Here is a 27,258-nt window from a genome sequence, read left to right on the forward strand (position 1 = left end):
CCTACAGTTCAAAACTGAATTCCCCACCAATCTGCCCAGATTTTCTTAGCAGTGCTGGATATAAATGAAATATATTTCTTACTTCCTGCTAAAGTGACCCTCCACATGGTGAGACAGTGCCAACCTCCTGGGCAAGGGAGAAGACCACCACCCACTGCTGCGCCTGGCTTGCTCTATCACGCGGGAGCCAGGTATGGCTTTCCTTGTTTCTCTTCCTCCTCTTTTCTGTGCTATATTCCTCTGAAGAGGCAAAGGAAAAGACCACCAGTACAAATTCAACCAGCTGGGCTGCAATTATGACCATCCTTTTAAAGGTTTGTCGCAGACAATTTCTGTCACAGCAGTTCCCCCTTCCCCAGGGGCTGGGGACAGCTGGGAACTCATGGTTACCCGCTTTGCAGGTGTCAGCCGGGGAAGCACATCTAGGAGTGTCACACTGTACCTCTAGTTGTTCACTTGGATTTTTAACTAACACCCACTGAGAGAACACCTAATCCCTCTCCCAGTTAAAACCCTGTAAAACCAGTGCCTTTCCTTCAGGTCGGAGAGAGCAGGTTTTGATTTCAAACTGCTTTGAACAAGATGAAAAAAACCAGATCCTTTTTTAACTGGATTCAAACTGTTAAACACATAGGCAGAACAGTCATGTGTGTTTCTTTTCTTCCAGCGGCAGAAACACTGCTGATGTGAGCTGCATCTTCAAAAGTCCCCCATGGATGCAGCTGCTCCCCGTGGCAGCGTGCTGTTTCCTTCTCGTTTCCATTCCTGCTGTTCTCCTTCTTTTTAATCAAAAGGCTCCCCCCTGTGAACTGGGTGCAGTTGCAGTACATCTGCCCGGCTGGCAGAGTAGAAGGACCCAGCACTGTATTTAGCAGCTTTGCATTAGCCACCAGCAATACAGAGCAGGGAAACGTGGCTGTGCACCTTGGTGCGACATAAAGCATGACGATGGGGAGGAGCAAAGAGAGCAGCTTCTACCTAATTCCCATGGCTTTATATCTCAAATCTGCAAACAAATATAACACACAAAGGAGCCCAAGTGGTATTAGTTTTCACGCCTCTTACAGCTTCAAATTATTCCCCAAAGCTGCTCCTTGCTAGCAGACACAGCCACTGCAGGAGGCACTGTCTTGCTTCTGAATTACTTTGAGAGAAAAGCACTAATTTTAGTGGAGCCAGGCTTGAAACGGAAACGGGGAATCTGTTTTGCTAATGGCTATAAAAAGTATAGGAAACTAGCTTGCTGGTCCAAAATGTGAGAGTGTGACCATCACGTTGCCTGCAGCAGGGAAGTCTATTTTTCCTGTTCTTTTTAAAAAAATCAGTGGGAAAAGAATTAGGCAGTTATGGGGAGCCGGTGTTAGCAGAACCCAGACAAGAAGGAGAAGTGAAGTCCAAGGACACCTCCTTCCTCTTGAGACATCTCTGATTCACTAATTGTTCCCTTTGTTATTACCCTAGCAATTGAATGTATTTTCCAACTCTTCATCTTAGGCCATTAAGCCATTTCTCAGGCAATATCACAGTACTGACTTCCAGGCTCATTTTCACCCTTTGCACAACTCCAGGTCTTGCTCCTCCTTGCACACCACCAAGACCCTCCCTGCTTGCCTGGGCTTCTCCCCCTCCAGGTGACTCTGCAGCCTGTCGTCCCCGTGCAGCATCACGCTGCCAATGCCCTCCTCATCCCTCATTCCCTTTCACGTCACTTTTCCCAGGTGACCTTCATACCACAGGCCCTGTCCCTGGGCTGGACTCTTCACTCAACCTGTCACAGTGTAGGGATGTAACAAATACAAAGCTATCACATTGAACGTCCGAGGCCACTTATTTTGGTACCTCAGGAGGACATTTGACTCAGAGGCTCAACAGCAGTTGATGACACACAGGGGAATGGTTATAGTTCAGCAGGCTTTGGAGAAATTAGGTTACCTATGGAGGGTCCTAGATACAGGGTTAGGCACATAAGAAAATCTTGACCTCCTCAAGACATCAAACTACTCAAAAAACCCACAAACAAAACCCCCTATTTGACCATTACAGTGTTATTTCTGCTTTTCTAGGGTGTGATATACTTGAGAAACAGGACTTTCTCCAGTACATATCTCCCTCCAAATTCAGAAGTTGCTGGACATGCCAAAGGCTGATTTTCTCAGTCTAACAGCAGTCTGTATGCCCCACCAGCACCCCAGCGAAGCTGGGCACTGAGGTGCTGCTAAAGCCAAGGGACAGAGCTCCTCCCCAGCTTACTCCTGCAGACTGCATTAATTTTCCAAAGAGCCAAATTGATTTCTCATTTCATTCTCTCTAGCAGTAATGAACAAAACAGCCACATGGCAGAAATGCTCTCCTCCACAGCCTATTACAGTGTGTTAAAAAGCCATTAATTCCCAGGTTTCCTGTCTTTAGTGAATAGGTTACTGTCACTACTGAACTTAGGCAATTGCCCAGCAGCTGAAAGGCAGGAGCAGGGGAACATCTCTTCAGTACTCTCAGAGCACAGATACAGAGAAATCTCTGAAGAAGACAATCCAGGATGAGGTCTAAAATGAAAATTATGATTCAAATGGTTTAACATTTTCCTCTCTTCTTTCTCATTGTGGCAGTCATGACAGAGCATGAGCCCTTATCTATTCTGCTTTGGCAACAGAGGATGTCACTTCATGAAGGAGTTTAGATTAAGAATAGCAATCAACTGTCTCTAAAGCAAATGGACACTTCCACTGACACTAACACTACCTAAAAGTTCACTGTGTGCTTATTTAACTAGCATCCATGTCTTCATGAATCACAACAGAGGGTTTCTGAAGGCCATCCCCAGCAAAACCTCCACATGGGGGTGTGCGAGCAGCACTGCCACACACTTCCATGAAGTGCTAGACCAGAAGACCCTCCTTCAGTCCTTCCCCTGTATTTTCCTCTGGTCCACACAGCATTTTCCTTCAGAGCTATGTCTTTCCCTCAGCATAAGGTCGCCCTTACAGCTCCTTGGGGCTATGGGGCTCTTTGCAATTGGAGCTGGAAGTTCACTGAAACCTTAAACACTGCAAACCGATGTGCTGTACTCCAGGTGACTTGCTGTGTGTCTTAGAAAATATTTCAAGAACATTTGAAAAGCCAGAGGACTCACAGAACTACTGCAAAACCAAGCTGCCATGAGGTAGGATATGAGGTTTGGCACACCAGAATTGAGAGTGGGAAAAATTTTCTTTGAACCATTAAGACCAGTAAACCCATTCACTTAAGCCTTTTTAACACATCTTAAAACACATTGAAATTAATTAACTAGCATTTCTGTTTAGCACGGTGGGCAACGAAGCAAATATCCCAATAGAGTAACCCAATTTTCTTTATGCCTTCACCAGATTTACACTAACAAAACCACCTGTGAGCAGTTTCTAGCTTACATTCCTTTAACATAAGACAGGAACTGGGGCAAGCATGTGGCCCTCATCTGGCAGCACCTGTGTTCAAGGGTGCCTGCACGGAGGTGTAGCTGTTCCTTAACGGAGATCACAAACCCACAAGACAAGACTGCAAACTGCACTGCCCAAGGAAGATGACTTTGTTCCTCTGATTACAAACAAAGATGAGTTTTTCTCTCATGCCAACAGCCCAACCTTGCCAAGGGAAAGGCTCCTCCTGCCTTACAATTCGGATGGTCGCTTGGTAACAGTCAATCTTTTGGTCCATGGACAAGCAGCCTAGAGAAGCCTGCACTCCAGCTAACTGTATTATAAGTCTCTAGCAGGGCAATTTTAGTCTTAAGGGCTGTCAAAGCAGCACCTTAACGCAAACCTTTTTCACAATAAAAAATATTAGCACTTACAAAGTTCTTAATATCTATGCAAAGCAAACTATAAATAATTCATTTACTCCACACGCATCTGCATCATTTGAAATGCATCAATGCTTTTATCAATACACTAGAATGGATTTACACTGCACAGAATAGACTTGGGGGCATTTAGACTATCCAAGTATTGTTGATCTGAGCATTATTACTAAAGGTAAACTGAAATAAATTACCTCAGTTACTACACGATGATTTTTTTTCAGCATGGTAAATAAAACTTATTAGTTCTAGGTCATTAAATTCAATATTAGATTTTAAAAGACCCTAGAGATTCTATGATGTTATTAGTAAAACATGCAGTAAAACATATGTGCTTCAGTATTAAAGATAAAAAGAATTACTCGATTATATTTAGATATTCATTATTAGTGCATTTTTCAGAAGGACTTTTTGAGATAAAAGCCTAGCTGCCATTCTCAGATGCGAGCCAGGCATGCAGTGGTTCTGGCTCTCACTGAGTGGCAGGTTTCCAAATAACTGAGCCATTTCTGAAAATGCCATTCAGAGACTTTTGCTAATTTATCCACTATTCCTCTTTGGATAAGAATAAATATTATTTTGCCAGTGTTGCAGGTGAAGCAAGTGGGCAGGGACCTCAGAGAGCAGGGCTTCATTTTCAGATTTTTTTTTTTTAGTTAACTTCCTATGACCCCAAACATGTCCTCTGGTGTCCTGTGCCTCAGTGCTCCTCGCTGCTTGAATATATTGTGGTCTTCATTTCAACCTTTACTCTTTTCATGTGGCTACAACCTCTCTGCAAGGACTGTCTCGCCGTGTCTGGCCAGTGTCTAGCGGAAAAAAGATGCGCTCCTAGTTGGAGCCTCCAGTCGCTAACATACAGCCCAAAATCCTGGCAACAGCCACTGCTACATACACTCTGTCTTGCAAGATGCCAACAGCAAGGCTGGAAAAACATCTTTGAAGAAGTAAGTAATGATAGCACGTTGCATCCAATCAATTGCAATAACCACAGGCAGTATATTATAGGCTGCTATTATGTTTTTCTAACTACAACAGCAGCCAAGTATTTTCAGTGTGAGCAAAATGTATTTGCCATTAAGTACAAAGACAGAAGATAAGCATAAGTATCCACAAGTAGTGTCTACGATTCAGTCTCTACTGCTTACTTTGACATTGGGCACGATGCTGCCTCCCCGTGAAAAAGGAGGAGTGCTCCCGGGATGTGAAGGGGCAGGGAACCATGAACAAGGTCAGGTTCACAGCTGATAGGAATCACTGCAGCTCTGTAGGGCCACGAAGAGCACTCATAACCCAATCGGCCTCTCAGGCCAGGTCCAGGTAATGACTGTGGATTATTGGTTTCAGGATAAATCAGTCGACTGAGCTGCTCTTCAGCACAAAATGCAGGTACCCTTCTTTATCCATGTTTTTGTCCACCACTACAGGAACACTGCAGCATCCCATTGCACTTTTCAGAAACCTGAGCTAAAATCCTGTGTGAGAGGAATTACAGGAAAAGCCTAGTAATTGTGAAGCCTAATTACAAAGTAATATGTGGAGCTTGAGAGCAGAACTGCTGAGCAGTTAGAGACTAGACTAACGAGTGGGCCATCTGTCATCCACAAGAGGGCTAATGAAAGGCCGGCACAGGACACTCCTGACAGTGTATGGAGGAGGATATGTAAATGAGGAAATGTCCAAATACAATATTTAAGATACACAGTATGAAATGAGCTGCTAATTGGAGCTCACATGCATGTTTAGCATATGGACAACATAATTATAGTTGTACAGTAAAGGGAAGTTCACAATAGAGGATGGTAATAGAACGGCGCGGGGTGCGATGCACTGAGTGATGAGCAGAAGAGCGCAGGAGGAGGCACAGGATGGATGGGGCTGGAAACGAGACACAACTCAGATTCTTTGCACGTGGATGGCAGGGCAGGGAGGTGCCATTTGATCACCAGCACAATCTCAAACTTCCTATACTACACTGCTTTATATCTACTATAGTATACCATGTGTACTATACTATCCTACTATATACTATGCTGTCCAGAAGAGGAAACCTTCACAATAAATCCAGTGTTTTCTTACACTACAGGGCAAATCTAAGCAATAGCAGTCCCTGGAAGTGGAACGAGAAATAAACTCTGGAGCAGTCAGTTCTGGTCTATGAATGCGTTGCTCCCCTCCAGAGCACTCTTAACTGAGTCAATGACAACAATGATCAGGGCAGTAGAAGACAGCAGCTAATTAAACAAAATATTCTTTACTCTCCCTAAACCACTGGATAAAAATGCAAGCTGGAATTTGAAATTACAGGGGCATCACAGAAACTGTAAGATGTTCAAAATTCCATCTTTGGCACATCTCTCACTTCGTGAAAGTAAATTTAATTGCACTTCCAATAAAAAAGATGCAAACATATCCACTAACCAGCCATGAGTTGCAATTGAAAGCTTAGAGGAAGTCTGTAATCTTTGCACTGAAAGTGTAGTTAGTGTCAGCTTTGAGACTGGTTCTCTTCTCCCCCGCCCCCAGCTTCTTTGAAATCAATGGAATGACAGGGCTATCGATCAGAAATACGTTATTTTTCCACTTACCCACTGCACATCAAGAAAATGCTTAAACATTAGCTCATTCCATCAGTTTCAGTGAGCTTTCAGCATATTTTTAAGTGCCAACCTGAATAGAAATACTTTTTTTTTTTTTTTTTTTTTTTAGTTTTAACACTTGCTCTAAGACTCATTCAAGTCAAAGGAAAGACCTTGCTTCTTCAGAGGGTTTGAATCAGCCCCTCACTTACGGGGAAGAACAGAGATATTTTACTGACTGAACTCCTTTGGAAGCAAATCCCTCAGATGATTCAAATACGCCTAAACATGCAACATGTTTCATCTTTGGCAAGACTACCAAACTCCCGTCTTCTGCAATAATGAAGAGGGAAAGGAAGGAAATAAAGCTTTGAAGAGCCAAGGGGACTGAATTTTGCAGATCTCTGAATGACCATGATATTTTGCTATATAATTAATAGGAGAAGAATGGGAAGAAGGACAGACAACAGCTACCTATATTTTAACAGTTGTGCAGATTCCCCATCAAATGTCAACTCATTTTGTGAGTTAACATGCAATTTTAAACACGCAATTTTGAAATATGCAATTTTTCTGTTAAGGCATGCCAGCACTCTTATTATACTAAGTTTTATTAGTTTGGCTTTGGCATTTTCAGTCTCTTTCATTTGCGTTCTAAAAACTGAGAACAAGAGACCAATAGCAATGTGTGCTTGCAATCAGGCTACTGGTCTTTCATCTTCCTTCTCAGGGACCTTAATCAAGATTTCACCACTCAGCCAACTAGAGAAAGCTGTGAAAAGCAACTATAATGCAGAAAAGTAATCAATGTTGTAAAATGGCTTTGGGTCCTTGGATAAACGACATTGCAGATTAGCGTCTTGCCCTTACATGCGAAGTCACCCTTGGGTAAATATACAGAATATCTATTTGCTTCATAAAATTTCTCTATCAGTATCAGTGGTATTAGCAGCACAGCAACAGAACAAGTCCTTCTAAAATATCTATACATGTTTGCACAATGCTACTTTGTGCTTTGTCCTTTACAGAAACAACATTTTAGTAATTCCAGATCAGGCAAGACTGAAGTTAAATTGCACTGGAGTCAGTGAGAGTACATGGGAGGACGGAGATGGATTTTAAAACATTCAAGATTGGAGTCTTAATAAAAGTTTATATGGCATCAGTATGTGCTCATAATTGGAAAAGCACAGGAAATACTGTTTTTTCACAGAAGACTGCAATTTTGTGGAAAATATGCCTTACATCCATGTAAAACTGTACTCATCAGAGGGGGGATGTTACGCACAGCTTCATGGCAATACTTCATTCTCTGTTCCTGTAAAAGTTTATTTAATTCATCATCATTCCCTCATATTCTAGCAAGTAAAGAAAATAGCAGTAAAGGTCTCAATAAAACACCTTGTCCTTCATTAGGGCCATTAGGGATATCAGTGCTAAAAAAAGGATGCTAGACAAATAATTCTGAACTGCAATGCAGGTAATATTTCCACCACCCTTATTCCCAAAGAGTAGTTACGGGAAGCACCATTGCCTCAGAGTACGCAACCTGAAAAAGAGCTCCTGCCCATTGGCAGGTGTGTTTGTGGAGATGCGTATCGTCTGCAATTGCTTTCCCCTCTAGTTGAATTGGTGGGAGAAGTCAGAGACAGCTGTGCTGAGGGTGGCTGGGGAATGTGTTAATTCAGCACTACCCTTTAGTACTCTCTCTTTTCATTACAGGTATTAAAATTGTTCCCAGTGGGCATAACAGACAATGAAAGCCAAACACAACAAGGATTCGATCCAGTTCCCCACTAAATTCAAAAGAAAAACTAATAACTTTGATGATAATAGAAGTTGGACTGGAACCTACATGAACGGCATACCACAAATCATTTTATTCTCGCCAAAGCTTGTTCAGACTGCAGCAATTTCCAGCGAGAGCTGGAATCTACATCCCCCAAAACAGCCTTCCTCCAGCAAATACTACATGTATTAATTCAAGCATTATTTTGTTTTCCCCTGACTAGAAAACATAAGGCAGCAGAGGATAAAAAGAGCACATGGCTTGTGTGCAAGCACCAGCCCAGCTGCTGCTGGACCACTGTTTGCCTGTTGCTTAGCAATACTTCACCTCTCTGCCGGGAATATAAACCTGAAGTTTTGTTTATGGTAAACTAATGACTGTGACAGTGCTCCAATCACTTCTTCCAGCCACGTGCTACATCACCTACTGAATGCTGGAAGCTCTTGGAGACAAAGGCTGTGGTTTTCAACGCCTACTTACAAGCCCACTGGACAGCCTTAAGTAAAAAATTATAATAACAGAGCAGTGGTGTTTGCATATTTATCAGGAGGAAAGCTGGAATAGGAATTTGAGGATTGAATTTTTGGGCATGGTTCTGGGCAACCAGCTCTAGCTGCCCTTGCTTGAGCAGGGAGTTGGACAAAATGATCTCTTGAGGTCCCTTCCAACCTCAACCACTCCTCGATTGCGTAATTTCAGGAGCATAATAAACAACAGGAGGAATAAAGAAGGAAATAAAAAAGAGATGCTCAGAGAGCAAGGAAGCAAATTTAAGACACTGCAACACGTTTGTGCCTCACTTACCAGTTATCCATTTAGCCTCTGGGTTATGAATTTTGAAATCATCACTGAAGAGATCTTCCACTGTTATCTTCTTCTTCTGAGACAAGCTGTTATCTTCCGCTGTAAAACATTCAAAACCAAACGGCCATTACTTCTACTTTGAAATGTATCTGAAATTACAGCAACTGTGAATAGTGCCATGTCATATCTTATTCGGAAACGGTCCACATTAAACTTTCTGTCACACGTAAGCCCCTTCCCATTGTCCATGTTATAAAAGGACCATGTAGTGGTTCACAAACGGAAATCTCCTGGTTATTTATGCCTGGACTCAGCAACTACAAAAAGACCAAGATATGGCCCAAAACACACATTTTCGGACATAACCTGATCAAAAAAGATTTTAAAAGTCATGAAAACACACCTCTAGATGTCATAGTGCTATATAATGCTGACTATTCCAAAGAAAATTAAAGCTACTTAACACTAAGACTATTCTGAAACCATTAGTTAAATTAAAAAAAAAAAAATAAAATTAAAAGTGACCAAGTTTTTATAGCTTATATTTTTATTTCCTTAAAAACTGTCATGCAGAACTACAGTTGGAAAGGTATTTAGGCTTATAAGGGCTCAGTCAGATTACTTCAGGAATTCACAGATGATTTTCCATGGGAATCAGACACTTGACTGCAGAAATATTTTTGAAAAATCTATGAGACATAACCCTAAATCCTTAGGTGTTGCATAGCTGGCCCATACTAATTTTCATTTTTAGTGCAAGGATATACAGTTTCATCTGCAAACATGGAAATCTGGACAGCTTTTTAATTGAAGAACCAGTCTGCCAGTTTAAGATGTTGTAAGATCAGCTTGTAACAAACAGTGTCCTTCATTTAGTTCATTCTTCCTATCTCTACTCTGTAGCACTGCGCTTTTTCCACAAACAAATACTTGCTGTACATCTTCCTCCACTGTCCTTCATACAGTCCTCTCTGCATTTCTCGTTATTCAGAGACTGCCAACAGGTTTCTGATGCAAAGCACAATCTGAAGAAAATGCAGAACTGATCTCTGTCTGTGTATATATTATTGTTAAAAGGAAATCTGTCTCATCTAGGATGCCACCAAGACTAAATATGCCTGAGTCAACCCAAGTAAAACCAAGGCACAAACTTAACCACTTGAAGTTTGCCAAAGCTAGCATCCTGTGCCAGAATTATACCTTCTCATTTCTATCACCACCTCTCCGCTATGTAACAATTCTCGTACAGAACACAGAGGCTCCTGGGCCTGTAACTGAAGTGTTTACGTTGAATGAATGGATTCTTGGGCCTTACAGATGAAGAGTGTATATATATATATATATATTACATCACAGAACCTTATATCAGGTGCTTAGTTAACATGAAAAAGGATTTTTATTTTCTCAAAGCTGAATTTTTTAGAGAAAAAACTAAACCCAACAATTTTGATTAACATTTTCTTTCTTTTTTTTCCCAACAGTAATTTTTTTTGTTATGACAAGCAGTCACCTTCTATGAATAATTTGTTTCCAACATTCAATTTTTTGCTGAAAAAATATTTTCATGGAAGCCTTTCAGTCAGTTTAAACACATTTCCTCTTTAAAGGAACGTGTGAGGCCACATTCTGAGTATTTCCACAGCAGGTATGTGTGCTTCAGCATCTTTCCTCACTACAGCAATCCTCATGCCTGAGGACTATTGGTATCATGCAGCCTTAGCTATCTTTAACATTTTTTATTACTAAACTTGTTACGCTGACACACTGGTGATTAGACACACTGGAAACAGACTCTGAAGCCATTAGAGAGAAAAAGTCTTCTTTACTGCACTAAATTGAAGTTCCTGAGCTACCTGAGACCACTGAAAATTACCTATGAACAATGTTTTGTTCCACTAAAAGGTGTTTCAATATAAACTATAGTTTTTACCAAATTAAATTATATTCCTCAGTTTTCATATTTTTTCCAAGTCTGATTGAGGTTTCAACCACACTGCTCAATGTGGCTTCCAAATACCCAGACTCTTTAACACAAGTCCTCAGCCAAATCCCTTTGTGAGACAGCATTAGGTGAAGTTCTTCTGCATAATTTTATTTATTAAAATGGAAAATATAGGTTAGAGGAACTCCAGAAAACTGTTTCAATTAGCTTCCACCATGGTGCAAGGTTCTATAATGAACCATGGACAACATTAGTCTCAGCCATAGAGCTGAGGAGAAAACAAATAATTAAATAATCAATAAATCAATGAATTTTTGGTAAAAAAATTCAGATTTACAGACCTCTCCTCTAACACATAGGTAAGTCAGAGCGCTCATTAAGAATGTCTACTCCATTCCTCTGGCCCCAATGGAGACATTTACGGAGGAAGAAACGCAATTGCGGGACCTCAGGTAGTCCACCCTCTGCTGAGCAGCAGTCTCTGAGCATGCCTTAGAGTGCCTAAGCCAGCTGGCAGACACACGTTCTGTCCAGACACAACTGCAGAGACCTTGAGGCCTCCTTGGTTTTACGAAAGGATAGGATCAAACATGTGCCAACACCTTTTTTGCACTCATGTCCCCCGCCTCCAGTAGACCCAGATGGCAGCTGCCAACCAGGGCCTGACAGCACAGCAACATGGCAGCAGTGCAGGTGGCACAAGGACTTGTGATTTGAGTGCCAAGTCAGAAACCTACCATCCAAACAGCAGTTACATGCTGAGAGAACCAAGTGGAAACCATGTCCGCTTTATTTTTGATTCAACGTTAAAGGCATGACAGGAACCCTGCGCTGGTCAGACCTTTTGGGTTCATCTATCTGCACCTTGTCCTTGAAGTCCACACACTCAAAAAGACATGGACTGAACAGATAAGCTGAATGCAAACAGAACAAAGATCCTCCAGAAACCCACAAAACTGAAACAGAAAGGGCTATGAGCTGACCTCCCTGCCTGTTTTGCCTCTGCAATACCAATCCTTTCTTTCAAGCTTCCTCATAAGTCCAGCAATGCTGAGAGGCTGCTTGATGGGTCAGAGGGTTTCAGTCACGTTTGGGTGCTCACCTTTCCTTCTGTCATCCCTGGGACTCAGCTACGGGTCAGCGTCAGATGCTTTTCTCATACACCTCCTGGGGTATTGTGCGCATGGGTGAATGTGTGTCCATGAATGTCCACCTCTTGGCAAGCCTAACCCAGCACACCAGGAGCTCCCTTTCCATCTCAGCATACCTGCTCGATCCCTGGGCAGACCTGAGCCCCCTTTTCCCCCAGACAAACTCCCTGTATCCAAAAGGCAGTGGCCAGACAAGGCAAACAGGAAGCCCCCCTCCCTTCCATAAAATCCCATTTTTTTAATGGCGTATAATACACATTTATATATAATAGTTGTGAACAAATAAACTACACTCCTACATAGCTGGTCACAGGATATTTCCTTGCTCCTCCTGACTAGCAAAAGTCATACAAAGCTTACTAGGTGACACATTTGGCTGTCTGACAGCATGCTGTGAACTAATGCTATACAACGACTACACTACCCCAGTACCATCTCTGAAAAATATTTCCTACGAATTTTGTAAAAATTTTAATGTGGAGTTGGGTGTACTTTCTTTTTTTCAGCTAAAGGTCAGATTTGAAAGGAGCAAACTTGATGTATATCTCCAGAAAGCTTTAGATATCAGGAACAGATGTGCAAAAAGTCCTTGTCTGCCTCCATTTCTAAACAGAGGGGACTAGAAAGCAGCCTTTTCTTTAGCAAAATGTCTAATGGAATTTTGGGGAGGTTTTTTTAATCAAAATTTCTGTAGCATTGAGTCGTCTCTTCAGCTTTGATGTGTATGTGTGTGTGCACACGTGTTTATACAAATACACACAACACTGCTAGGACGGGACCCGTACAGGTGCCATATGCTGCGAGAAGTGAGCAACTGCCAATTAGGAAAGATTCAGTCCCACATTTCTGTCATGGGTATAAATAGCTTCACATTTCTCAAAGGTGGGTGGAATGGCAGGACTCACACACACACGAAACCAGAGTTCTTCAGCGTAGGCAATTGCGCGCATGCGGTGTACTATAGCGTAATGAAATGCAAGCTTTCACCAGTTACTGTTTCTTTTGAGAATGTTGTTCTCGAATACCAAAGGATATACAAATCATAGAAATGTCGAAATTTTATTTGGATTTTATAAAATAAGAAGACCTAAGTGTTAGTTAGCAATAAAGCACTGCTATTGTAATTACAATGTCTGCTGAATGCAAAGAGCACTGTTCCCAGTTTATGAGCTGATCTTAAAGCAGGGTCAGTGACCTGCCTCTGAGAAACCCAAACCAGTAGGGATTTCCGCCTTTCTGAAGCTGAATCCAGGCTTAAAATCTTCTTTAAAGGTTTGGGCTGATTTGCAAAAGAATCTTGAAGAGATATATAAATGCTTTTTTTTCCCTCAGTTATTAAATACCTTAATCAGGATCTGTTCTGCTAAGCAAACTTCCCCATTCCCCATTCTACCACTTATTCTTGGTTTTGCAGGAGACTACCCCTGCTTTCACAGTATTAGGAAATACCACCATCATGATGCAAGTTATGGGTCCAGTTAACCACTTTTCTTTGTCTGAACATGGACCACAAGCCTGGATCGAAAATTTATCCCATACATGCCCCAAATTACTCTCTGTAGGCATAGAATAGAATAGAGTAGAATAGAATAGAGTAGAATAGAATAGAGTAGAATAGAACAGAACAGAACAGCATGATGTTCAGCACTGGGTTTAGGGCATCTCTGCATTGCATGCCTTGGTGTTGCACTGCAAAACAGGCCTTCAAACCAACAGCAAAATACTTCGAGAAGAATGCTTTCCCAGTCAGAGAGAGGGCCCAGATGGACAGGTACAAGTAAGGAATTCAGAGATAAAATCCATAAGGATATTTGTACTAGCAGGACAGTGCCAGGCTGGACTCCAATATTATCATCAGAAGGAAGACTTAAAAAATTTGAAGTATTTGCAAGCACTATGCTCTGCCGTGCCAGACTGCATCACCTCGCTTGAGACATTTCCAGTGAAGAGGTTTGTTTTTTTTTAATCTGATGCCACTCTCACATTTGGCAGCAGCTCCCCATCCCATGAACATCCACAAAACTGCTTCTCCTCCTTTCCCGGTCCTTCTGTCCCTTCCTTGCCTCTTGTTCAAATAGCCATCAGTTATTTTTCAGCTTGACTACCAAAGGATAATAATTTCTTCTTCCAGTGAACTATTTTATGGCAGGTAAATGCAGACTCTGCTTCTCCTTTTGAACAGGCTCCTCTATCTTCCCCACTCCTACCTTGTTAGGATGTGCTTTCCCCCATCAGGATTAGCAATGTAGTACTTTTTACGTTTGTCAAGCCAGCCTCAATGTCACTTAGCACTGGCTGGTGCCTGTGAAATGAGCCTCCTGTTACCCTGTACCATAGCGCATCCTTGTAACAAGCTCCAGGGCCAGTGGCCCAAGGGAAGACTAAACTCAGCTGCTGCCAAGCCACAGCAGCAACCTAAGCTATCTATTTTACCCTTGGCAGAGTCTCACCATGAAGCAGTCCAGATCCATAATAAAAACAGAAGCAGTACTGAGCTCAGAGTTTTTGTATTTGCATGTAGGGGACAGTTCTGAAACACCAGCAGGGAAAAAAAACAACCCAAACCCAGTTTTAGCAAACCAGGTAATTAGAAATCTCAAAACACATAAATGGAAATTTTAGCATCAAAAATGACTTTGCATATTCCTAAGTTTTAAGCACAGAGACTCTCTCAAAGGTGCTACTTGGAGTTGCTGCTAAGTACATACTAATACCTGTGTGATTTATGTGCATACATGTGTGCATGCATACATGCTCAGTACACTTTTTCTGTCTAGGCACTTACCTGGACAACAGCACTGCAGTATCTATAGTCATAATAGTAATCAGTGATTTTATGTATGATTTTCTTATGGAAAGTGGGAGTAGGGTTCAGGAGAAGTCCTAAAAGAGATCTACAGTAGAGCCCAGAATTGAAACCAGAGCTGCTGAGTCCTCACCAGACATCATTCTGACCATCCTTATAAAGAAATCATTATTACAAGTGGTCTTGTAAAAGGAAAGACTTGTGACTTAGACTGTATTTAGGACTGTACAGGTGTGTTTATGCTTCTCCCCATGTATCCACCTATATGGAATCCGGCTCTTCATGGAAGTGGCACCCATGGTCTCATTTATGCAGTATGAGCCACTGACAGTTTCTTGAAGCCCACAAGTATGGGTTTAGGAATCTAGGCTTCAGCATGCATTCATGCATTTTTGAAAAGTCTGGGACTGTAATTCTGTAAAATAGAAGGCAACATTTCCATACCTAATGGGTAAGGGACAATATTTGTCACTGCAAATAAATGGTGCCTGACATGAGTACAGTCCGCAGACCATGCCCCAAAACATATCAGAGATGAACTGCACTGTCCAAAGGTGTTAAATCTGAACCCTAGCGAAATTAATTTAAAAAATGATCCTTAATTAAGTTTAACCTTAATTAAATTAATTGCTTAATTACTCTGGCATGACAATTAGCTACTTACATTTACATTGAAAACTTCAGGATAGCATGAAATAAACTGAACATGGCATGACAATAAATAATCAAAAGGATAATGTAGTGATTGTTTCACTCATTTTCAAATTAAATCAGTGCAGTCCTGTATTTCTTGATTTATCACTGTCTCCAGTCTACCATACAGTAGCACTGTGTGATGAGAATTGTGTCAGGGAAGATGGCCCAGATCTGCTGAACTGCATGTCAGTTCACACGCTATGAGCTAGAAATTTCTGCCCCACAACTTCCATCTCATTTTTCCACTTCACCATCTCGTGTTCTTCCACTTGCTATGGTTTCATTTCTCCCTTGCCTCTGTTCTCCTCCTCAGCTCTGTGCTCTCTGTCGTGCTGTCCCCTAGAATCACTCACATGTACTCATCCAACAAGGAGCGCCTTTTCCTCTACCTCCCTCTCCAGGGGACCTTCTGCCTTCTCCTGTGTTTTGTAGCTGCTCACCCTTTCTGACACTGAATTCTCTTTTCTATGTGTCATCTCTCATTTCTCTCCTTTGTTTGTCCTTTCATATCCAGATCACAAGCTTCTCAGAGCTGCAAAAGCACATTATTTCTACTCCATCAGTAGTCATGGAAATTTACAGGGCTGTATAAATATGTAATAATCAATAATCATAACGATATACATATTAAAATTCAAGCCTACCACCTCAGCAGCTACTGTGACAGAAGTAATTTACAGAGGTTACGTGCACAGAACTTTGCTGAAACTTGGTAAGGGGATTAACTTAAAGAATCCCTTATTGGGAAGTTACTAATTATTTGCTGTAGTTAAGTGCTATCTATCTGGCACATAGCTATCTGGAATTCCTTTGTAAAGCTGGAACACTATGGTCTGATTTAAAAATCAATACAGCTGAACGGGATAGAATTTAGGTGCCTAAGCACAGGCATCTAATGCCATTTTAGATGCTCTAGGATACGCCACCCAACTGGTGGCTGCTGCTCCATAGAATCATAGATCACAGAATGGTTTGGGTTGGAAGGGACCTTAAAGATCATCTGGTTCCAACCCCTCTGCCATGGGCAGAGACACCTTCCACTAGACCAAGTTGCTTCATGTGGGCATGAACTTCAGGAAGTCCTGTGTCCTAACTGACTGCCCTATGTAGCTGTCTCTCATACCCTGGCACATCTAAAATGACACTCCCCATCTACATTTAGGCAACCAAGTTTCACCCTTGTACCTTCAGCTCAGTAGCCCTGATCTTTGAATAGAAATGTAAAACTCTAAAACAATCCACCTAAGAATGGCCTTGAACTCAGCTCACATCAAGCTAAAGAACAGGAAGGATGATTCCTTTGATGTTGACTTTGCAGTCAGTTTGCAATCCCTTTACCCTTGGAAATGTAAAATTACAGAAGAAAAACAGAATGGAAGTGAGTTAAAAGTTATAAATACCTGGTGTCAGGAGTATAACAGAGGTGACAATCAGGGAGCAGATAACGAGAATAACAAGTAAGGCAATTGCAATTCCCTTCCAGTTTCTTTGAGGTGGATTACTCCCCACCAGCTCCTAGAAACATCAAAGGAAAATGAACATTTAGAAAAGGCACTTAGACAAGGAAACAAACATCAGAATCCAAACAGCAACGTCTGTCGGCAGAACCACACCATGCACCCTGCAACCATGGTGGGTGAAGCCCGTAAGTCAAATACAATTCATGCCGTTATAATACGTTGCAGTATTAATTGAATCCATCCCGAGTCAGACTATACAATGAAAAAATGCAATGCATCCATAGGATGCTCGATAGTGTAATCCACACTTCCCACCGCCTCCTCGCACAACGGGCACCAGCTGCCCACACCAGCATTCATCCAAACTCACTTATCAAAAGCCGATTTCCTACCAAACCTCATTAACTCTGGGAATAAAGAGCTTTACAGTAACTTTCAAGAGACTTTTATAATAAGATGCCAGAGAAGAATACAGGAAGATAAATAATTCACAGGGGCACGTATGGAGATGAAAATCAATAAGGATATCCCCATGGTGAGCTCTTCTGCCTTCCCAGAAAACATCACATCTCCTCAGGCCATCTTGCATGCATTCCGAGGCTGGTAAGTCTAAGGACATGAAGACAGGCTTCATGTCTAGCATATACATCAAATTTAATCACATCCTTAAAACTTTAGAATAAAAGCTCCATCACTATTCACTGATTAGCTTTGACTTCACTGTGGTTGTACCATATGTTCTGTCTATGATGTATACAGCACCCCTGCTCTCGAGACTGAGGTTTTTATGAAGTGCTGTGTTTGCATTCACAAGGTCTTAAATATTTATTGCACTTTATCCCTTTCATGCTTTTTGCTGGATTCCCCTTAGCACTGTGCATTAAATGTGATTTCATGCACACATTAAAGCATCCCCAGGAACTGTACGAAATATCAGCGCACTCCACTTTCCTGGAAGGCTGAATTCACTCAAGGGATCTGACCTCACAGCCAGAACAACTCTGGATGCTCTTCTTCCTTGTCGACCTCACCCATTTAGAATTTTTGCCTCATTTCCTTTATTATGAGGGATGGTGGGTCTAAGACAGACCTGCTGGTACTTCTTTAAAGATTCTTCTTTCTTTCTTTTTTAATTTTGTTTCAGGAAAACAGAAAGCTTTATAATAGACTAAGTTCTTCTGTAATTCAGGGAGTTTGTTTCACTTACTGTAACTTATACACAGCAACATGAACTGACCAAGGACGTCAGGCAAACCTCACCGTTTTGATTTCAGAAAACACTAGAAAATATTTTTCAATTTTTTCCATATCAAGAATCTATTTCACAGAAAAAGATAATGTTGAGACCCTCTTCCTATATGTTTGGGGATCTATCTGTTACAAAGGCTATAAATCTACAATGGAAAGCCAGGTTTGAGGCATTAAACATCTGAGGTAGCATCTGTATTTCATTATTTATCCTAATGCTGGAAAAGACACGACGGTTCTCTTCCTTCTGGCAAAGAGGGGTAGAGCTTAGCACCCCTCCCCTCCTAGCCTTCTCCTCATTTGCACATGGCTTTCTATTTGAAATGAAATATAATTAGAAGGAACAAATGTATAGTTTATTATTTTTACTAGACAAAAATCTGAAAAGTAGGTCAGGAGCCTTGAGAAATGCAATTTTGCCAACAAGCAAACAGAAAGAATATAAATATTTGCATTTTTATAGCATCTTCACTCTAAGCACGAATACAAATGTTAATTAATTTAGTCTTCTAACACCTTTTTTAGGAAACTGTTATGGTCCCCATTTTTCAGGTGATGCAAATAGGCTCAAAAGAGAGTCTGTGGCTTTCCCGGGGTCACATAAAAATTAAGAAATAAAACCAGGAGAAGAATCCAGGTCTTGTGGCAGAAATATTCTTCCTTTCACAGCAGGGTACAGTGGGACCTAGAGGGATGACAGGACAACTGGGGAGAAGCAGCTGAGAAACCAGTGTTTCTACCCAGCCAAGCCCTAACAGCATCTGAAGGACAGACACAGGCAGCACTACAGGACTGATGGCAACAGTCACATTCTTGAACATAATCTAACAAGCCTCTCCCCCCGTAATGGTCAGAAGTTTTAAAATTGAAAAAAGTAGTTCACAGACTTGAATTAGATCTGCAAACGCAGATGTAGTTCAAAAGGTTTATTAAACCTTGCATTACCCCATCCATGGGTCCCAGTGTGACAGAAATCCACACACGTGCTTAAGCTTTCAGGATATCAATACTTCCACTGAATCCATTATCACATCATAATCCCATTAATTCTTCAGTCGTCCAATCAATATTTGAGCAAAATCACAACAAAAAAGAGTGGGAAGTTCTAGCACATTAAGAGGAGGAAAACTATTCATAAACAAAACTTTGGGGTTTAATACACTGCAAAAAAGCAGAAAGGAACCTTTTCCCCTTTATTTTCAAAATTCCATCAGGAAATTTCCCCTGATAAAAAGCAAGAAGAGATAAATGGCATTTCAAAGAAAGGTAAACAGCTTTATTCAGCACAGGTTTGGAAAGTAGCTTTTTTATTCTTCTCAGTCATTTGAAGTCTCTTTTGATGGAATCACTTACAGTCAATCTCCTGCACACACATCATACCATATATATGCTAGCATCAACGTCTTAGATCTTTCCTATCTGCATTTCTGTTAATTCCAGAGGGATGTTGCTGTGTCACTGTGACCAGCTTTCACTTCCAGGAGATTACAGCCTCACCGCTGGTCCATGATACCCCATGCCCTTGGCAGCAAACTCCCACCTCTTCAACAGGAGTTCCCACAGGAGGACATCAGCTGCCTATTCACATTGCTCAGGAAAGCCTCTGTGCTTGGGACCAAAGCCAGGAAGGTGTTTAATTAAGCCCTAGGTAGGTACAGATTCAAGCATATAAATAACGTTCTTGAAGTGGCACCTCAAAGCGTTCATTTCCAATGCACAGCACAAAGCTATAATTTGCCCATTTCTGAAAGATCCCAGCTTGCAGATGTAAACACAGAGATCTAAACCAAACAGCCAGCAGATACCCTTCGTGAACCATGCCTGTTAATCCTAGAGATAGCACTTTGGTTTAAATACTGAAATCTGAGCATATTACACAAATAGAAATAAACCAAGCAGGCACAGTTTCTGCTTTGACAAAATGATTCTACTAAAAACACTGTAAAAGGAAACATTAAAACAAAGTCACTCATCGGTGGGAGTCACCTGCTCTCTGCTTCTCATGAAGAATTAACACAATGCCTGTGTGACCTCTGCAAGCAAGCTGAAGCCCTTCAGTCTGCTTTTTCTCCTTTTTTCCTTTCCTGTTTGTTTTCCACCCTCTTCTTTCTCTTACATAAAACCTTAATTGTTTTTGCATGAGGAAAGGAAAACAGATGTTACCACAGGTTTTAACATAAGCACACTTCATTGATGCTGCATATTAAAAACTGTAAATGTTATCACTTTCATCTTCATTTATGATTGAAAAATAACGCTACCCACCTGTGAAGTTGACTTTGAAGCCATAAATCCAGACATCTACAGTGTTTTAAGACTCTAAAATACAGATCTGTGATGACATATTTTCCTGCCTACGAAAGAATCACTGTACTGACATGTTATGGATGAAGGCTGGATGTGCTCCAATCCAAGATGCTGTCAACAAAATTATTTCTGGCATGTTTATTTGAAACCTGCCAAAAGTCTGCCAGCATGGTGGCCATATTAGAATAATATAATAGCTTCTTAAAACAAAAACTCATCAGGCACAACTTCTTGGTTTTTTAATAGCCATGTCTATATTGCTAAATGAAAGAAGGACAATATAGACATCACTTGTCAAGTATTGGTATTATTTAATAAAAGCTGTACATCCTGGACAAAAATCTCTGAAGGATCAATAGGGGGATGGTCATGGTGGGCCTTTTAGTCCTTTTCAACACTGAGTCGCCACTTTTGTGCAATAACAACAAAACCTAGGTGTGTTATACTGGAATGTATACATTCCAGACACATGCTGTACGTAAGGGCCCTTGCTGAAGCAGGTGACACTGGGCCACGGCTGCAGACAGGAGACGGAGCTCTCCTCTCAGTTACACCAGTGTAAATCAGAAAGAAAAGGAAAAGAAAAAAAAAGAAAAGGAAAAAAAACTAAGAAATGAATGGTATGAAACAAAAACAGGTGCAAGATCCCTTGCTTCAGAAGTGGCAGGATGGGGTTTATAGCAAGGTTTAGTACGGTTTCCATACCTGCCATTCTTGCAAGGTCTGCTTCTTGGTTTTTTTGATTTGTGTCTAAGTTTTAACTGAATAACCTGAAATACTACACATTCACAAGCACAGTAAATGAAAAATCTTCTAGGAAGCTTGTCAACACACAGTTAATCAAGGAACATGTATTCTACCTTCACCTCAGGCTACCTTGTTCTGAATTAAAACTTTTGCCTGATGACATAACGTAGTGAGTGCAATGTCTCTGGCAAGTCAGCTCACCAGTTTCAGAACACGGCCCAGAATAAAAACTTTACTGAGGAATTAAGGTATGGGAACACTGTTGTCCCTGGCAAAAACTCCTATGACATTCAGTGGAAAAATAATCTTGCCGTTAATTAGTTCTTTATAATACAAAATTGCTGCAGATTATAACTGCTAAACAGTACAACAAATGAGATAAACAGTAGGTAACCCATACAGTTAGAATATTAACCTTGTGTTGAAAAAAAGAAATATTAATTGCAATGATGATGGCAGTAAACTAGATGCATTGCAGTGGTTACAGCAGGAGGTTTGCTGAGACCTCTGGTTATATTGCTGATCGATATTGCCTTACTGTCTCATTGCACTCCTCCGCCTGTCTGGATCCTCTGCTGCTCTCCCGCCTTAAATTTAGGATGGAGGTTCTTCGTGGGCAGGAATCATTTTTGGTACCCTGCCTGGCACAGTGGAAACCTCAATCGCTAAAGAACTTAGGCAGTATCATAATACGGATAAACAATAATAAACATGTAACTGCATCCTTCTCATCTCTGAATTCAGACTGAGTTACTTTTGTTTGGTTTTTTTTTTTTAATTTATTTTCTGTCCTTTCCTTCTCCTCCCCACTTGCCTCCTTCCCCTCCTGCTGCTGCAGACCACCCTGAGCTGTGGTCCAGCTGGAGTGTGATGCTGAATAGCAATCAGATTGCAGATAGACTCAGAGAGCCTGAGGCTACAGTAAACTCAGTTGTTCAGATGCTAAGGGTGACACTTTAGAGTGAGAGGAATAGAAACTTGGTCTGTTTTTACAAATAAGGCATGGGATGTATGTGGGCTTTCCTGCAAAACCCCAACAGAAAAATTCAGAGGGATAAAATCATCCTGCCTGTTGTGGTGGTGAAAGACAACTACATTATGTTTTTCTTCATCTTCTGTTGATAATAGATGCTTTTACTAATAGGGAGCAATGTTTTACTAACAGGGAGCAATAACAGTTAACATCTTTGCTGTCTACTCCCCAGCACTGTGAGAAAAATCTTTTTCCCTGTACACAATGCAACACACTATGCCACCTTGCATTTCTGGGAGGCTCTTTTATGAATGCCCTAAAGCCACTCCTTTTGGCCCTGTAACTCCATCTCCTCTCACAGTTTTCTGCAAAGTGCACATACGCAAATGCTTTGAGGTTGGGCATTAATGGAGCGGTTGAGAGTGAACAAGAAGTCTGTATCTGTAACACTCAGACCTTTGTAAAAACAAATGTTGCATGTTTTACGCTTTGATAGAGCTTTCAGTCTTACATGTTTCTATTACAAAGCCAATAGGAGAAAATGAATGCCATCTGCACCTTACACCTACGTGGTAGCTTTAACAGATGATGGGTCTTCCACAGTTTTAGAGCAGAAGGCACCAGATCCTCAGCTAGCATTGACTGACACAGATCATTGGCTCCACTGGAGCAAAGCCAGTCTGCGTCAGCTACAAATGAAACCCAGTGGTACTTCTAAATTAAAAAAAAAAAATCTGTAAAAAGTTCTAAATACAGTGATATCTAGGATTCCTAGCTGTACTGTATTGCAGAAATGGATATTTAATAACTGCCCATCATTTTTATGAGCATTATGATGAAAGAGTTTTGGATCCCCTCCAGACCTAGTAGCACTAAAAGATTAATTTAGCATCTCTATATTTTGAACTGGCATCTCACATGACTTTTGTACCCAAGTATAGTAACCACACTGCAACATCTTCCTATCCCCTTACAATGTATAAATAAGCAGCGTTGCCATTTGAAGCATTCCCAAATTATTCCTAGTGCTTAGGGACAAAGCGACTATGTAGAATTTCCAAAATAAATTAGAAGTTGGGAACATGGACTCTCAAATCCTGCCAGGAGCCTATTCTCAAGGTGACAAAAATTCAATCTGTGAACACCAGCTGGACCTGTTGCACCAAGCGTGGCTCCAGCCAAGGGCATGGCCATCTTCTGATTCACGGCCAGGAGAAAGGAGATGGCAATATTGTACGTGTTTACGACACATGACATGTGTGATTAGAGATACTTTTACCCGAGAACTGTGATGGTCTTGATTTAATGTCATATGAATCTTCTTCACGTTCCCACCATCAGTTTGGTTCATTCATCTGCTGTACACCTAGATGTTTTTATAGCACCTGGCGCAGTGGGACTGCGAATCCTCACAGGGGCCCTTAGCTGCTACTGTAATTCAAGGCATAATTAAAGATCCACTCCCAATAGTGACAGAGCCCATAAAATCAACAGCATTTCTTTGATTTTATTTCAGTGTTTGATATAAGCACACACATTCATCCACTAAAACAGAACCAAATAATCTCCTCGGGTGAAATATCTGTCATGGCACCAGTAAAACTTGGTTTGACGCTTAGAATTTTATTCTGTTAAGAGTCTGTTATCATCAGGTCCGTGAAAAGGCTTGGCAAGCCCAAATGCCACAGATTATATCACTGATCCCAGGACCCCTGTACGCCACAGCACTTGCTTAGCTCCAGTTTTTCCACTATAAAGCTCTGACAGCCTGGCTCCTGCCAAACCAAGACACGACACACACACACACACAAGCCTTGAAACAGTTCCTACCCAAGCAGAAAGCATCTGCAAAAGGTGATGTTGCCAAGGCATGCCAGGATGACATCTCTCTACTCTATTTCTTGAAGAATTACAGTGTCAAGGAATGGGAAAAGAAGCTTCTGTGCAAGATTTGAGAGCCTGGAGAAACCACCTCTCAGCTTTGTCGTCTCTCCTAATTCCAAGAAAATGCCATTCTGCTTACATTAGTAAAAAAGCAATTACAATTTTTAGTGAAACTATATTTCAGAAAAAAAGAAAATATCACTCAATTTATGACTCTGAACACCAAGGAAGAATTTGTGATAAGGGAAGTAGTGAGGTGTTTAATCTCCCTCGGTAGAAAGACAGCATTGGAAATTCTGTTTAATATTATATTTTACTAACTCCTAGGCATTTTTTTTCTGTAATCTAGTTTGTAAATAATTTGTTTCTAAATGGTACAGGAAGGAAAACACGAGGTGAACAAAATTTAATTTCTAAATAATTTGTTTGGGAACAACATGAGAAACAGCCATGAAGACAGCCGAATTTTGAGGTCGCTGTGCTGCAGAGACAGTGGGAAGAGAAATACAAAAACAGTGTGTACAGCAGGGGGGAAGAAAACTGGTTTATCAATTTCATTTTGCACTCTCTTGAGGTGTCCATCAAACTCAGGATGCAGAAATTGCACTGCGTGCTAAGAAAGTAAAAATTACCTTGCCAGGTTACTTGCAAACACTTCTGCGATACAGTAATTATATGAATTCATGTGTGAATTAAAGCAACTGGGGGCTAGGAGAAGGTCGCTCCTCTGTTGGTCGACATACATAACTCTCATTAACACACAGCAAAACTTCATGCATGTACAGAGAAATAAAAAAACAGAAAGAAAAAGAGAAGCACCCTCAGTACAACCTACCATGCCAACCACCGTCTATCATTACTATCTGGAATACATCAGCTGCTTTACGTTCAAAATACCTTTCTCTCATCATCACTTCTTACAGGATGATGGTGGATTGGGGATTTCAGATGAGGTCCCTGGCTGGCGTGAGGGCTGCAAGGTGACGGCTCCTGAAGGTCCCAGGGCCATGGGAGCAGTTGAGCAAACCAGGTCAGAGACAGGATTGACTCCCAGAGTTACATGGGGAGGTGAGGGACACGGACAGACCGAGGGGCAAGAGGATGGCAGGGGATGGCACTGCAGGGAGGAGGAGGCTGAAGTGACAATTCCGAGCTTTTCTGGGGGAGAGAACATTTGATCAGAGTCCATAATAATGGTATTTCAGAAGTAATGAAAATTACCTGACCCTCCATGATGAGACCCAATGTAAAATGCTTTTTACTTACTGAACAAAAAAAAAATGTCCAAACTAACAAGTATGTGACGACAAAACCTATTTTGTGTGCTCACTAAAACACTCTCCAAATTTAGTAAAGAATCAGTAAAAATCACATATTTCTGTCCTCCGCAGGACTCAAGCGATGTGGGTTTTACATAACAGTTAAGTTCAGAAAAAAAAAAAAAATCCCTTAAATAAGCCAGTAGGATCTCATGAGAGAGAAAAGTTCCTCCCCATTTCAAGCCAGAACCCACCCTTATTGAGGTCAATAACAACATTTTTAGTAGCACACCTGAGTCCTTTAATCTTTTCCATATATCATAAATTAATCAGATTATGGCGCTGGATTTCTCAAGCATCTGAGTATTCTATTTAAATCAAAGTATAGTGTAGGAGGTGTGTAAAATGCAAACTCCAGAGTTATTCTGGATACTAAAATTCACAGATTATTTTTATACATCTTTTACACAACTTTTGTTTCAAGCACCAATCATTTACTGTTTTGAAAAATACAAATTGTTTGATGTATGCATGTTTCAAAGACAATGCAATTGCATTATTCAATATTGTAGCAATATTTATATTAAGATGTTAATTATTTTATAATTTTACCTTCAAGAGAATCGTAATTTCCTGTTGTTTCTAGGATCAAAGGCCAATATACTCAAGTCATGTTTGATGTGTAGGTCTCTAATGTTGTGTTTCCATCTGTAGTATCTAGCCAAGATTTTAATGGAAAATTATAGCAGGAATATTCTTCTCTGATACAAATTTTAACAATATTGAGCAATGGAAAAAGAATGTGTAAGTGTGGGCCTCTATTTGACACAATGCTTTTAAATGAAAAGACATTAGCAGTTCTTGGAGTAGGACACAGAATGAAGGCTTTTCCCTCCCAGGCAAGTCCCCTTCTCCCCAGCCTGCCTGTTCAGCCAAGATCTTTTTGCTTAGGCTCTCTCCCCTTCTTCTCATCTCCTGAATCTTTCATTCCTGGTTTCATAAGTAAATACAAACCGGTAAATAAAGCAAACCAAAATCTGTTCTCTTGCCCAAGGGCAAGCACACCTCTCACCCACAACAAACAAACCCTCTTACGCTGCAGTGCAGCAGGACCGTATCACAACTTCTTTACCAAAACAGTCCCTGGCCCACCCTGAACCCCAGGCTTTGCTGCAGCATTCCTGGGACAGTCCTGCTAGTAATGGGTCAAAATCATGCCTGGGAGCATGCTAACAAGCCACGCCAGTGATCACCTATGCTTGGTCCCCTGCATCCCTCCAGGTTACTGCACCACATAAATGCAGCCCTAAACTCCACCTGAATCCCAAATCCTAAACCTAAGCTACAGTCCCCAACTCACCCCCAGTTCTGCAATTCTTACTCTTAAGGTAAATCGTTTGCTTGAGCTTGTACTGTTACTCATACAGAAGTAAGAAGCAAGGGACACAACAGCGAAAGGATGGATGTCTTTTCCATTTTTATAACATTAAGTATTTCTTTCTGGCTAGCAGAAATCTGTGCTGACTTCTGTGAGTGTTGCTTGGATGATGAGGCAGGGAGCAGAGTCCACAGGCTGCGAGACTGTCCTCAAAATAGCTGGGAGACATCTCAGTTCTCCTAATGGGATTTGCTCGGGCTTTTCTCAGATATTCTTGAACCAGAAATCACTTCATGGATATCCTGACTTGATGTTCATGAAGTTTAAAAAAAAAAGTCTTAATTGCCCCTGGCCCTTGTCCAACTCTAGCTTAGGAAAACTGTAGTTTGAAGAATTACAG

At 41.1% G+C, this 27,258-nt stretch overlaps 1 protein-coding gene across 1 annotated transcript in view; it reads right to left on the reverse strand.

Annotated features, from left to right (window-relative positions):
- Nucleotides 1-27,258, reverse strand: part of DPP6 (dipeptidyl peptidase like 6) — a gene marked incomplete at both ends in the record, with an annotated part of 418,985 nt that overhangs the window by 162,357 nt on the left and 229,370 nt on the right. The window contains 2 exons of the mRNA XM_082328177.1: nt 9,008-9,106; nt 17,003-17,117. Coding sequence (XP_082184303.1) covers nt 9,008-9,106; nt 17,003-17,117 — 214 coding nt within the window. The remainder of the gene's footprint in view (nt 1-9,007; nt 9,107-17,002; nt 17,118-27,258) is intronic.

Source organism: Platalea leucorodia (assembly GCF_965183815.1).
Source record: "Platalea leucorodia genome assembly, chromosome: 1".
In the NCBI taxonomy this organism is placed as follows: domain Eukaryota; kingdom Metazoa; phylum Chordata; class Aves; order Pelecaniformes; family Threskiornithidae; genus Platalea; species Platalea leucorodia.